General features: G+C 35.3%; 1 protein-coding gene across 2 annotated transcripts in view; it reads right to left on the reverse strand.

The window, feature by feature from the left end:
- Nucleotides 1-4,475: 4,475 nt before the first annotated feature.
- Nucleotides 4,476-14,682, reverse strand: part of LOC121410090 (aminomethyltransferase, mitochondrial-like) — a 31,170-nt gene continuing 20,963 nt past the window's right edge. Inside the window, exons 4-8 of one of the 2 annotated variants that reach the window (XM_041601956.1) lie at nt 12,504-12,585; nt 9,933-10,078; nt 7,641-7,827; nt 7,138-7,254; nt 4,476-6,588 (exon numbers count right to left, since the gene is read on the reverse strand). In XM_041601956.1, the coding sequence (XP_041457890.1) occupies nt 6,374-6,588; nt 7,138-7,254; nt 7,641-7,827; nt 9,933-10,078; nt 12,504-12,585 (747 nt within the window). In that variant the 3' untranslated portion in view covers nt 4,476-6,373. The remainder of the gene's footprint in view (nt 6,589-7,137; nt 7,255-7,640; nt 7,828-9,932; nt 10,079-12,503; nt 12,586-14,682) is intronic. The other variant, XM_041601957.1, reaches the window with a different exon arrangement.

Genomic DNA, 14,682 nt, shown 5'->3' on the forward strand with positions numbered 1-14,682 from the left:
AGAGTTGCACACATTATATCTTCCTCATGCAACCTTCCTGCAATAGTGAACATGGAAATTTATCGACTTGAATTTCAAAATCTAATTTAGATGACTAAGTTATTTCAAAACAAAATACAATACAAGGTTTCTTTGCATTAAAAGCAACTTCCTACTACATGTATGGTAAAAAAAAAACATTATTGGCAGCTGAGCACTGTTCGAAACCCAGTCATTTCCATGATAGTTTCCATATTTACAAGGTTGCCATAATAGTAGGCTTTAGACAAAGTGACTCAAAATATAATCAGAAAAACTTCACAAAAACTTGACAATCAAAATACATAAACACAGTCATTACAAAAAGAGGCAAGAATATTTATTCACTACAAGTCAGGAGTGGGATATTAAAACTACTGTTGAAGTTAAACAGTAAATGCTTTCTGAAACTAAAATCAATACTGATAAGATCAATTAAACTTTTCAATTTGCTGAATAGTCTCATTGCATAGTAAATCAATATAAAAAGGTACATATCAATTGATATCTTTCAGACTTGTGAGGTGATGAAAGAATTCAATGGAATTTCAATAAACAAAGGTTTTCAAAAGATTCTCCTAAATATACACACTGATTCTGTGTATTGACTAGACATGTATTTTCTACTGTTGAGTTTTAACTTAATCCATGTTCAATTATTCCTCCATCAAAGATATAATACACCCTATTATAAAAAGCCAATTAATACACTAAGAGAAGTGCAATGAATACTCCCATTGTTTACAAAGTAAGCTTAACAAGGGAACAGGATATCAAGTTAAACGGTTATATAGACTATAGAGCATTCACTTGTTGTGATGTCACAAGCAGTCACACTGGAAGACCAAACAATAGGAGACTTGTGCTACCATACTAGGATACCAGACTCATGATATCACAGCTGGATGTACAGGTTTCTATTGTATAATCCTCCAACATGGATGAAGTCACTGGGAATGCTCTATACCACGAGTAAGAGGCTGTTCTCACTACATTCCTAAAACTAGTTTACTGGAAACTAGTTTAGTGGAAACTAGTTTAACGCGTCGTGAGAACGGTCAAAGCGGTCTTGGAAGCGATCTTGCAAACCAGTTTGGAAAACCACCTCGCTATGTAGTTTTCAAGATCGTTTTGCCTCGTTAAACTGGTTTTAGCGTGAGGACACAACCGTTCTTCAGGAACCGATCTTCGCACATTTTGAGCGCGCTACTCCACACGACAGGTGTAGAATGCCTATGCTGCGGTTTCGCGCGAAACGTGTCAATCCACTGAGAGCGTTTCCATAGCAACAAGAGCGCTTTACATGAAGTGATTTTGAAAACCACTTTCGTGTTGATCAAGTGAGAACGCTAGCAAAGCGATCTTCCAAAGTGGTTTCCTGAATCGGTTTCCAGTAAAGTAGTTTTAGGAACGTATAGTGAGAACAGCCTCTAAGACACAACAAGGTTTTACAGTAGAAATCATAGAGTTCGCTAAACTATTTCTTATTCAACATTCCAGTTTTAAGCCATGACATAACTTAAGTTGGACCAGTCAGTATTTGCAATAAATGGTACTGCTTCTTAGAAAATTGTGGAAGACAAACTCATGCATACATGAATTCTTGAGTAAAACTAAAGTGTAGTACACAGCAAAGAAGGAAAATGATTTCACAAAAAAGCACTGTGAATAGTTAACCACTATCACTTTTAAATCAAACAAAATACAAAACTTCAGAAAATATATAGATCCAGTAAATATTTAAAACAAGTGGAGCACCTCTGGCAGCCTCACCTGCAAAAGCAGCAGTGCTGACCTTGAAAACTTTTTTAGGTAAATTCAATTTCCTTGTAACGTGAGGGCGCACTTTCCAATGGTGCAATCAAGAAAATCCCATCATGTTTTGATTTAGAAATATATTCCGCTATCTTGCTACTCTTTTGTTTTTTCCCTCAGATTTAATGTTAAAATGGTCTATCTTTGAGTTAGCCCATTGTCGGTAATATCGTTTAGAGGTAAAATGAGCTATCTTTGACATAAACCTTTTAACCGCCTTAATTGAGATTTTGTTATCATCGCTGTCAGATGGCAAAATTGTCTATCTACGAGTTAGACCAGTTTACCGCCTCGTCACATGGCCGTCAGATGGTAAAACGGTGTATCTCTAAAATCGCTAAAGAATGTTGTGCATTGGCGTAAGATGGTAAAATGGTCTATCTCAAAGATAGACCATTTTACCATCCTATGATGTGCAGTATGAGTGTATACATGTGCTATGGTTAAACAGTCCATCTACACAATAAATAAGCTAAAAATTCTTCAGTTATTAGTTTTTATTGTGCTTCTTCTTTTCCCATTGCTAAAAATGCATTTTTTCCATCTCATAAAAAAGCTCAAACCTCTCAACTTTAAAGTCATTTTTCTTACAACAGCGATTTTCGACATAGACTGTTTTACCATCTGACAGCCGCTCTATGTCAACATTTCATAAAATATATCCATAAATGTTATGATGGCAAATAGACAATTACCCCCAACATGGCCAAAGTTCAATGATCTTAAATGACCTTTGACTTTGGTCATGTAACCTAAAACCCGCACAAGATGTTCAGTGATACTTGATTAGCAGCAGTGCTGACTTTGAAAACTACTATAAAATGATTATCCACAAATAACACCATTCATATAATATAATACTACTTTCATTGACCGTAAATGACATTTGACCTTGGTCATAAGACTTGTCAGTGATACTTGATTACCTCTGTCCACATTTCATAAAATATATCCATAAACTTTCAAAGGTATGATGGTAATTCAACAAATACCCACAACATGGCCAAAGTTCAATGATAATAATGATAATACACATTTCTATCGCCATCTATCCAGAAATAGTCTACATGTTTTCCGAGGCGCATTGTTTATTGTTATTATTACCCTGGCTTTAGCTCTAGCTGCCTTTCAGCGCTTAGTGTATTCAAGGAATTAATCCTGCCGGTTTCCCATTCACCTCCCCTGGGTTAAGTGCAGCACAATGTGGATAAATTTCTTGCTGAAGGAAATTTTGCCATGGCTAGGAATTGTACATAATAATTGTACATATATATTGCACAATTTCTATTTGTTTCATTTATAAGTTTTATGAACTAGATCCATAAACTTGAAAGTCATGATGGTAATTCAAAGATACAAGTTCACTGACCCTAAATGACCTTTGACCTTGGTCATGTGACCTGAAACTCACACAGGATGGTCAGTGATACTTGATTACTAGTATAAATTTCAAGAACTAGGTCCATGACATTTTAAAAACTTAACCTTGGTTTAAAATTTCAATGATAATGATGCTGTTGCCATAGCTGTTGGAAAAGCAGCGCCTATAATCTCACTCTGCTATGCAGGCGAGACAAAAAAAACATAAATAAAAATCCTGATTAATGATACAAATCCCATAACAAAACTATTGCACTTCATTCAAATTTTTTTCTCTTTAAACATTGCATCATCCAAAATAATAGATATACATGAAAAGCAAGGATATGACTAGAACTGCTTCATTGATTCTGCTTTATAATTATCCATTAAATTGATTTAACTCACACAGTATTTGTATGAAACAGCTCGACTCAATCACACTTTTGCATCTTTCATACAATATCTCAACAGGCACTGGTTGAACTGAAGTGTCAATGAAAGTATTGAAACATGCACTCAGCTCTGATAAAAACTACCAGTATGTATATGCCATGGTCACTGCATGTTTCTATATAATCAAACATGACTGTAAGTATTGAATTATCATACACATGTTAAGATGTATGACCTTTGTGACATACATACATGTACATGACCTTTGATCAGATCATTTGAAGCTGATACCTCAATTGGTTATTGAGCTAGCACAAGTACAAAGCACATTAAGTTATATAATAAACTATGTAATCTTGAACCTATGACCTGCAAACATATCAGATTATGATCACTCCAATATACATACAGGACTTAGTATGAAGTTTATCTGTCAAAGGACTCATGAGCAATCGCAAAACAGTGCATCATAAACCTATTTTAACAGGGCTATTTCAGACCAGGATAAACTGGGGTCAAAGTGACTCCCCCCCCCCTCAGATCTCGCCCGCTGAATGCGCGATCGCAGCGAAAATTTGCATGCACATAGAGCTGGAAGGAAACTCCAAGACTGTATAGTAAAATTTTCAAAAATTAAGTGTTTATAGTTTTTATAAAGTAATTATGCAAATACATGTAAGTGTATTTCTTTTTTTTAATGTTTTTGCCTTTAACTCAATTTGTATAGCTGGTAGAAAGCTAATTTTGGGTGAGAGTATCAATTTTTACATTTCTAACAAATACATGTACATGTATCTAAAAAAATTGCAAAAATATAATTAATTTCTTATGCATTTTATTGTTCTTTTTTTAATTCTCATGTATTTCGTAGTTTTTTTTAACCTTTGTTTTTTATTATTTTTTACAATGAGCTTTGTCAGGGACTGTTTTGTGATCATAAATAGCATAAAATAAAACCATTCAAACCAGCAAAAGTACAAATAATCATTCATTTGTAATTTTTGGTTGAAAAACACAATTTGCATTGACTTTGTACACGGAATCACGTTATTGAGCATTTTGGGGTCTGACACGCACTTACAAAATGTTGCATAATTTCGGGACCATGTACCCAGGCATCGCAAATTTGGTCTCAAAAGATGTAAAAGACTTGAAAGTAAAGAGTCACCAAGCGATGCCGTTAAAAGGTTCTGCGCAACGGCGTAGTGACAAACTTTGTAGATGGCGTCAAACTGACCCCCCCCTCCCAGTTTAAAAAGGGTTAAAAGGCCTACCATTGGCAAATCATGGAGAAATTGAATCAGTTAAAAATTTGCAAAACGCCAATCGACTTGCATAATTTAATACGTCTGTTATGAGAGCCCGTCGGACCAATGCAATAAAAGTTCAGACAGCACAAATTTGGCCAAACTCATGATTGTTATTTACTTCAGGTTGTTGCAGTTTCCAACAATCCCAATTCCTAGAATCTAATAGCAGGTCTCTTGATTGCTAAACCAAAACAAATATCCTCTGTGAAGTCGAATGTTTCAAAGCGAAAACATGCAGTTCACTTCTGGTTGGCGAGTCTGCTACCTATCGCTCTCCTATTAGACCTCCCGGACATGCCAGTGTCTATTAATAACAACCCCAGGCAGTCTGGAAGCAGGCCTTGTAATTGCTCTTCCATATCATAAGCTGTTTTCTCATTGAGCGAAATTTGAAACGGCAATAAATCATGGCACTTGGAATAGACTATCCTTGTAGTGAAAGCAAGCCAAGTGAAAGACTTTATTCCCTTCTCTGTTCTGAGATAGGCCTTGATTTCCCCATGATTTGTCAATGGTATGCCACTTTAAGGTACATGTATACAAAACCTACGTGATCTTGATAATTTTAACCTCTAAAAATTACCTAAATCCTAATTACGCCATTGTCACTCTGAATTATTGTGCACACAAATTATGAAGACAGTTCTTGACTTATCACGAGAACAAAAATGGGACAGACAGAGCACTCAAAAGCACAATCTCTCCGACATCACCTAATATGGGCAGAGGAAGCTCAAAGCAGTCATTTTTATCCCCTAAAAATAAACATTATACAAAGCAATACCTCACAAAACCTGTTCCCATTAATACATACCAAGATATTTCTTTTTGCTGATATACAGTAACTTCTTTTTCATTATCTGTTAGATACTTTTGTCAAGGAATATAACTTAATAATAAATGTAAGGTCTTTGTTGGAAGATGGTGTTTGAATACGTTCAATGGCTACAGAGTTGAGTGAATAATCAGTACTCTTACTTGTTAGGAAATAGTATGCAAATTCTATTAACATAATTGTCAAACTTATCTGCAATATATGTATCTTCATTTAAAAAAAATAACATTTCATTCTCTCTACTAAATCAGAATCAATGATATTCTTCTCCTAATTGCAGTCTCAAACAAACAGAAATAAAACCTCTTCCTGGAACTTACACAGCACCCAATTCTACCATGTCCACAAGGTATGTGAAAGGTTACCATAGAAGTAGAGTAAAATATTTGAAAACATATGATTGTATCTATCTGTTTAACAGTTCTCTCAAGGATAAACCATGCAGATCAAATAATAGTACAGTAGGTTAACATCCAAAACCATTGCAGGTTATCCATCTCCATAATGCAGGATTAATTGATACATAACTGTCCACAAGTGTCCATTCCATTCAGGTAACACTTCATTCATCCTAACAATACTTTAATAGAAGTGTGGCTTGGTACCATGGCAGCGAAAGAGAGTCCAGTATGAATTTCCCTCATTTTACAATGTAGTAATTGGTAGGCACAAATGGCATCTTAGTAACCACCCCATCAACAGTCTTCTTACGCACTTGGAACTGTACCTTTGTTCCATTCTTGGCATGGGCTGCTGACACATATCCCATGACAATATTGGTCTTCAAGGATGGAGATGGGCACCCGCTGGTCACATGACCTATACACTCGCCAGATTCACTGTAGATTTCCCCTCCTATAAGATAAAGAGTGAAAATGAATGAAAGAGTGAAAATGAATGAAAGAGTAAAATGGCTGAAAGGGATAAAGTATAAAATAAAGAAAGTCTATGTACAACTGTGTGTCAAAATACCTATTCAGTAAGTTTCCCTATTCACTTTGATATGGTAGATAGCCACTGGTAGCAATTAGAGTAGTGAACCTATTGTTCAAAGGGAATAGATGACATATTTGATCACCTAACCCACTTGGATATAATACTAACATATTTACAAACTAATAAAATATAAAATTAATACTACACTTTAAAATTGATTGCTCCAATCAAAATACATAGATGGTTATCTCTAAAACAATTAAAAATTTACGTAATAATTGAGAAGAGACATTTGGATAATGGAATTTGACGTGCACGAGCATATAATGTATGAATGAACAGAATAATGAAACTAATTTTGAACCCGAAATAGAGAACCACAAGTTATGGCTGGAAAACAAAATTATCTTCAGCTATGATAATGGACTGCTGAAGGATGAATAAATATCTGAAATAGAGTAATCTCACCTCGAATGGGCGGTCCAGATGACACTATTCCAATTCTTTTCCTGCTTGGCTTTTCTTTTATTTGTTGTAGGATATGATCTGCTGCTGGAAAGTCACGTAATCGCCGTCTCCTCTTACCTGAAATTATAGCAAAATTGAAATGAATATCATATAATTTCACATCATACCTCCTAATGTAACAGTAACTGTAATCTTATTAGAAGCAGTTTATCAATTATAGGTCAATATGCCATCACGTGATCATAGCTGCGAGGATCGCATTTGTCATATCTAGGAGTTAAACTGTGTACTTGTAACGATTCTCCACAAGACAATAAATACAACCTGATATAATGACCATAGGTGAGGGACAGATAGATGGAATTAACATGTACCCATGCAAATCATTACACTAATCTGATTTTATTTTATTTTTTCAAAGAGAAAATATGCAGTCCATAGATATAATTAGGTGTTAAAGAAAAGCGAGTATTGCCAAAAAATCTACAGGTTAGACTACTCACCTATAGTCCACACTAGTGTGGCTTCTACAGGAGTTGTATCATCATCAATGTCATTTCCATAGAGACATAGCCCGGCTTCTAACCTAAGACTATCCCGAGCACCAAGACCTGCCATGATCACTGATCCATCAGTTGAATCAAGAAGAGTTGAGGTTAATTCCACTGATCGCTTACTAGGGACAGAGATCTACATTTAGAAGAAACAAAGTGCTGCAGGATTTTAATGTTGGTTCGAGTCTAGTGAATATACAGTGCATCTAAAAACAAATGAAACTCAAGATTTAGCGATGATTTATCATAACTTAACCATAAAATACAATAGACAAATGACCTATAATTGTAAAGCTTAGAGTCTCCTCTTTCATCTGTTACAACATTGAATAAGAATCCTTATTATTCATGCATGAATAAATATAAACAATTTCAAGAAAGGATACCAAAAAGTCATTTGGCAGAAGGTATCTGAATTTCAAATAGAAAATCACATGCTTAACAAGTTCAATATCTGCTCTTTATTTTGATGCCTCAATCACAGAAAATGGTAAAGAAATAACAAACTTCTGTCCCTTGGAATCAATGCTTGTATTGCCATAATTTCATTAAACAAACATTTTCTCCAATTTCCCACCTATGCTATTGCGTGGTTAAAAAAAGATTTTGTGCATGGCTGATTGTTAACAAAACTTAGTGTAGAGTAAGTCTGAAAGCTAGCCTGTGAAACATCTCCATTTTATAAAATTATTAAAATTCAAGCCTTATTTCAAATAAACAGAAATTTGTTATTTCGTGACCATTTTCTGTGACTGAGGTATAAAATTAAAGAGCAGATATTGAAAAAAAAATAATGAAAATATGGTTTTCTCTTTAAAACCCTGATACTACCCACCAAGTGGCTTTTTGGTATCCTTTTTTCAAACTGTTTTTACTCACATGAATATAATAATATGTCCATTTATATAGCGCAGTTACTATGTGCATAGATATACTCAACTGCGCTTTGAAACTTGGTATCATATTATTACCCTGGCTGTAGCTGAGCTGCCATATTAATAGGTGCTAAATTGTTCAAGGAAAAAATCCTACTGGGTACCCATTCAGTCACCTCACCTGGGTTGAGTGCAGCACAATGTGGATAAATTTCTTGCTGAAGGAAATTATGCCATGGCTTGAATTTGAACCCACGACCCTCTGTTTCAAAGTCCGGAGACTAATCCACTGGGCCACAAGGCTCCAGTAAATGAGAAATCTTCTATGTTGTACCAGAAGAAAGAGGGGACTCTAAGCTCTACAAAGAAAGGTCTTATGATAAATCATCACTAAATCTCCGTTTTTTTTGTGTTTTTTTATGGAACGCATTGAATAATTCGCCTGTGGATCTCATAGTTCTTGTCTTGCTACTGGTCAATGTCCTTTGGCATGATTTGACCTGGTCATTCTCTATGTGTAAATGGATGCTCACAGAAGGAGTCTCAAAATTGGATTTCTAGCTGAACATGGGTCATCTTTTCTTTTTTTTTTTGGTGAATAATGTGTGCTATAATAATAATAATAGACAGTTCTTGTATAGCGCATAACACATTATAAATAACGTCTTTATGCGCTTCCAAAGGACTTGGATATTATTACCCTGGCTTTAGCCCCGCAGCCTTTTACAGCGCGGTGGCATTTCAAGGGATAAATTCCTGCCAGGTACCCATTCACCTCACCTGGGTTGAGTGCAGCGCAATGTGGATAAATTTCTTGCTGAAGGAAACTACGCCATGGCTGGGATTTGAATCCACGACCCTCTGTTTCAAAGTCCGGAGACTAAGCCACTGGGCCACAACGCTCCACATACGCTCCACATGCTATAGGTATGCATAGTCACAATGTTGTAGAAATATTTTGTTATCAATATTGTGGAAACTTTAAATCTTAGAACATGACAGGAGCTGAAAAATATTGGGTAAGTAACAAAAACCTGTATGTAATCTAAACATTTTTGCCAAATACCAATGATCAAATATTGGCATTTATTCAGGATTAAAAAACAATGCAGAACCTTCTGATTCTGAATACATATTTTGAGCTGATTTAATTAATAAAAGGTCCAAAATGATAAAATAAGCCAGGTAACTTTTAAGCTAAATCAATTAATACATGTAAAGGCAATTAAATTAGTTCAATTTCCTCAAGTATCATTGAACATTTACAAAGCATCTTTAAAAAGGTGGTTATTCCATTTCTATGTCACGCTAAAACAAATGCAAACAGAGAGAAATGAAAAGCTACATTAGTATAGAACTTTATTACCTCGACACCATCTTCTCCGGTATAACCACATCTTGTCACTCGACATTTTGGGATGCCAAAGACTGAGGTGTTAACTCCTGACATAAAGGACAGTTTGCTGAGATCATCTGAAACTCCAGCTTGTAGCACTCTGACCATGGCTGGGCCTATAAACCAAATACACATATGACAGACTGGTGTATTGGAATTTTTTCTATCATTATCAGGACTTCAATGCAAATACACCAAGGCCATGGACTTAAGATTCAATTCTCTATTTCTCATGCATTCATTTAAAAGTACAAAATTGCCCTCAAGCTCTTGGTACAGAAACTATGGTGTCTCTGTAAAAGATCAATTGTCACACTTAGAACACAAAGTATGGATATGGTGTGTGTGAGTAAAAAAAAAACGACACCTCCCAAATTTAAGGAAAACTATGTTACAAACACATAATTATCATATATGGCCTGAAAGAGTATCTTCTCCCAACTAAATTGATACCATATTTATGTGGTATGTGTTAACACTGGATGATCAGGAGGTACTCTTTCTAGTGATGTAAAGTCTGATTTGTGCCAAAGTAAGGCATGACTGCAATAAATGAATCTAGATGTCATTGACAATGATGCCATAATCCAACAACGGTTGCATTAACATCCATTTCAAAACACCTTGTTCAATAATTTATATTATAATAGTTTAATAAACACATTTTAGTATCAATTGTCAAGTTAACTTCATTAAAGAGGAATTTGCAATAATTGCAAATATGTTTACTAACTCATGGAGATTATGACATAATTGGCAATCTGATTCGTTCATTGCAGTCATGCTTACTTTGGAACAAGTCAAAATTAACGTCACTACTGAGAATATCTACTAAATATCCAAGCGTTAACACATGTTATCTATGGTATCAAATTAATTGGGAGAAGCTTCTCTTTCAAGCTATATATAATGATCATCAGCTCATATATTTTTTCCTTGAAATGGGGATTTGTGAGGTGTCAAGTTTTTTTAACTCACACAGTACATCAGGGGAGCGTTTCATGAAAGGACTTGTCAGACATTTTATCCGACAAGTCCTGTTTTATCCGACAGTTACTATAGTAACAGTGCTTCTCAACCAATCAGAATCCAGGAAAGTTGTCAGATCTGACAACTTGTCGGACGAAAATATTGATGAAACGCCCCCCTGAACAGATATAAAAATAATTATATGAACACCCCCTATTGACAAGCCTCACTATTTTTTTTAATTAATCAGCCATTTATGCACTATTTTCTTTCATTTGTGCTGAATTATAGGAACCTGCTCTATTGGCTTATAAAAAGTTGTCTTTTCTCTAAAAATATCAAGACTTCCTTTTTACATTAATATCAAGCATGCAGAAATACATGATTGTTTGCAAATTTCACACAATACATCTGATGACCTATTGCGTTATGTGGCATACCTTTACTTGTGTTTTACTCTGGGGGACTGAAATAAATTCTACATTCTAATAGATACAAGAATTGATGCTGGTTAAGAAATATATTTTCCATCCAATGTAAAAAGATCAGATTCCAACTTCAAAGTTTTGAGGAACCAAGCTGATTTAGAATCTGATTTTTGTGACTTGTCAGCTTTATGAAGCACTACGTACTAGCCCTTAACATACAACAGAAATTGAGCTCTATGAAAATATTATGTGTTGTTACTGGTACTGTTAAGGGTAAACTATTAAAGATACAGTTAGCATTTAAATCTCTTGACCAAAGAGCATCTAATCATATTCCCTGAAATGGCCGTCTTTATTTCCCCCCTCTCTTTATTTGTGTGGATTCTTTTTGTCTGATTTACATGTACCTCATACACATAGATTTGTATTCATAAAGGCATTTAATAGCTCATCAGAATACATGTATAGTCTCATACATGTACATCTCAGAGAGTATTACAAATATGTTAACTTGTGTGGAACACACAAGTTTAACTAGAAATCGAATCAATGAACACAATTTAAAACAAAAAATAATCATCCCTTTATTATCATCACTAAATTACAATTTATTGACATCAATAATTTCATCATTATAGAAAACAGCAAGTTGGAGCACTTAATTCTTGTAAGAGGATTTGCAGTTTTCTACAAGTTTCACCATGTAGTTGAAAAAAAGGCTGGCCAATCAATGATAAAAATAAAAGCTTCTGATAATTAAGTGATCTGAGAAGGGAAAATATTGCAAAGAGATTCTCTGAAACTTAGTTGCTAACCATGTGATAAACAACTCAAACTTAAGTTACGAATTTATATTGACAATGATGAAACAACCTCTATCACAAAAGTGCCACCTACTGTATGTTTTGCAGACAAGACAAAATAAATAAGGCATACTTTAATGATGGAATCAAAATAACAATCAGATTCATCTTAGTTCTGGGTTTATGTCAAGTATGGGGGTAGGATATCAAAATAAGATTAGGTTTAGGATGAGAAATTATGTTATAGATCAGAGTAAAGTATAATGTTATAGGGTGAGGGTCAAGGATAGTATTGTAAAAAACCTGGTGAAATCAAGAAATTGATGACAATTCATACTGACCTTGCAGGGCTATCAATGCCATATCTGTAATTGGTTCAAATGATACATCATGACCCTCTGATTTAAATGAATCCAGTTTGTTCTGCATTTATAGAAAGATTGAACAGACATGAAATGCATTCTGTTTATATCTATTTATTATGTAGCATACTCATACTTACAACAATGTGTGAGTTTCACACTAAGTAACACCCCCTCCTTTACATGTATTCCCTCTCCCCCCCCCCCCCACCCCACCATCTCTCTTTTTTTTTATATATATTTGGTCAATGAATCCTCTTCCTCTGCAGAACCCTGCTTGCTCTTCTCTGAGATTCTGGTCTACTGCGCTTGTTATACGTTTCACAATTATCTTTAAAAAAATTCTTACTAGGTATTGACAAGAGAGTGATTTCACACCATTTATTGCAGTTCCTCAGGTTCCCTTTCGTTGAAATTTTGACTATAAAACATGTACCTTCAGACCTGTTGATATTGAGAAGGCATTCGACAGCATCCATAGAGAGAGCTTGTGGAAAAGTCTCCAATCGTATGGAATACCAAAGGACATTGTCCAGATTATAAGAGCTTTTAAACTTTACATGCAAAGTGGGAAATACATTGTAGCAACAAAAAATTTGAAGTTAAAGGGAAATGAAGCCTTTAGAATGAGTAGGCTTGTGTCGAAACAGAAAAATCAAAGAATAAGAACAAAGAAAGTGTGAGAAAAATCGGACAAATAATGAGAAAGTCATGACCATTTGAATATTTCAATCAGTAATGCTATGGAGATTCTCCTGTTGGCAATGCGACAAGGATATGTGATGTCACATTAACAACTTTCCCTTTGATGGACTATAAAATACCCCCCAAATGTCTCTTTTTGCATTTTCTGATACAAACTTTTTATCCAAGATGTATTCGGTAAAAATTTGTGTTACATGCCCTTCTATAGAAAGAAAACATGATCTACTGATAGATGTGATAAAAGAGGCAGCTTAAGTGAAATATATAATACTAAATAGGTTCATTATTGCGGATTGAAATAATCGCTAGAGGGTATTCATTTATCTCGCAATCTACTATGGTCAACAAGGAAATTCGTGATCACTCTCGCAAAAATTGTTCACTAGCTTACAAGTTCACGAGCTTTCAAGTGCCGCTGCAACTCTTTATCAAGTGACGAAAATTGTCCGATATCGTACTCTATCTATACCAATCTCCAAGACCGTACGCACAAACGCGAGAACAATAGGTGGGCACTGATCCGTTGCGTGATTGGTCAGGAGTTATGCAAACACGCCGTGGGTCGGCAATATGCAAATAAGACCAAAATTGGCGGGCTCGCTAGTTTCCCGTGGGCGGGGGTTGACTAGCTGAGCGGTCCCTCGATCGGGGCCGGGAACGATCGGGTCGGCGTGACCAATTACACAACGGATCAGTGCCCACCTATTGTTCTCGCGTTTGTGCGTACGGTCTTGGAGATTGGTATAAATAGAGTACGATATCGGACAATTTTCGTCACTTGATAAAGAGTTGCAGCGGCACTCGAAAGCTCTTGAACTTGTAAGCTAGTGAACACTTTTTGCGAGAGTGATCACGAATTTCCTAGAAAGCCAGTGAACACTTTTTGCGAGAATGATCACAAATTTCCTTGTTGACCATACTACATTGCGAGACAAATGAATACCCTCTAGCGATGAAATATATAATGTACTAAAGTACATGTAATAGGGAGAGTTGTTCAGTTCACAAGTGACATCACACATCTTTGTCGCATTGCCAATGTGATGATCTCCATAGCATTGGTGATTGCAATATTCAAATGCTCATAACTTTCTCAATCTTTGTCAGATTTTTCTCAAACTTTGTTTGTTCTTATTCTTTGATTTTTCTGTTTCATGAATCAGATCCAAAAACTTTCATAGTTATGATGGTAATTCAACAGATACCCCCAATTTGGCCAAAGTTCATTGACCATAAATGACCTTTGACCTTGGTCATGTGACATGAAACTCATGCAGGATGAGCAGTGATACTTGATTAACCTTATGTCCAAGTTTCATAAACAAGGTCCATATATATTTTCTAAGTCATTATGACATTCCAAAAACTTAACCTTAGGTTAAGATTTTGATGTTGATTCCCCCAACATGGTCTAAGTTCATTGACCCTAAATTACCTTTGACCTTGGTCATGT

This window comes from Lytechinus variegatus, chromosome 3, assembly GCF_018143015.1.
Source record: "Lytechinus variegatus isolate NC3 chromosome 3, Lvar_3.0, whole genome shotgun sequence".
In the NCBI taxonomy this organism is placed as follows: domain Eukaryota; kingdom Metazoa; phylum Echinodermata; class Echinoidea; order Temnopleuroida; family Toxopneustidae; genus Lytechinus; species Lytechinus variegatus.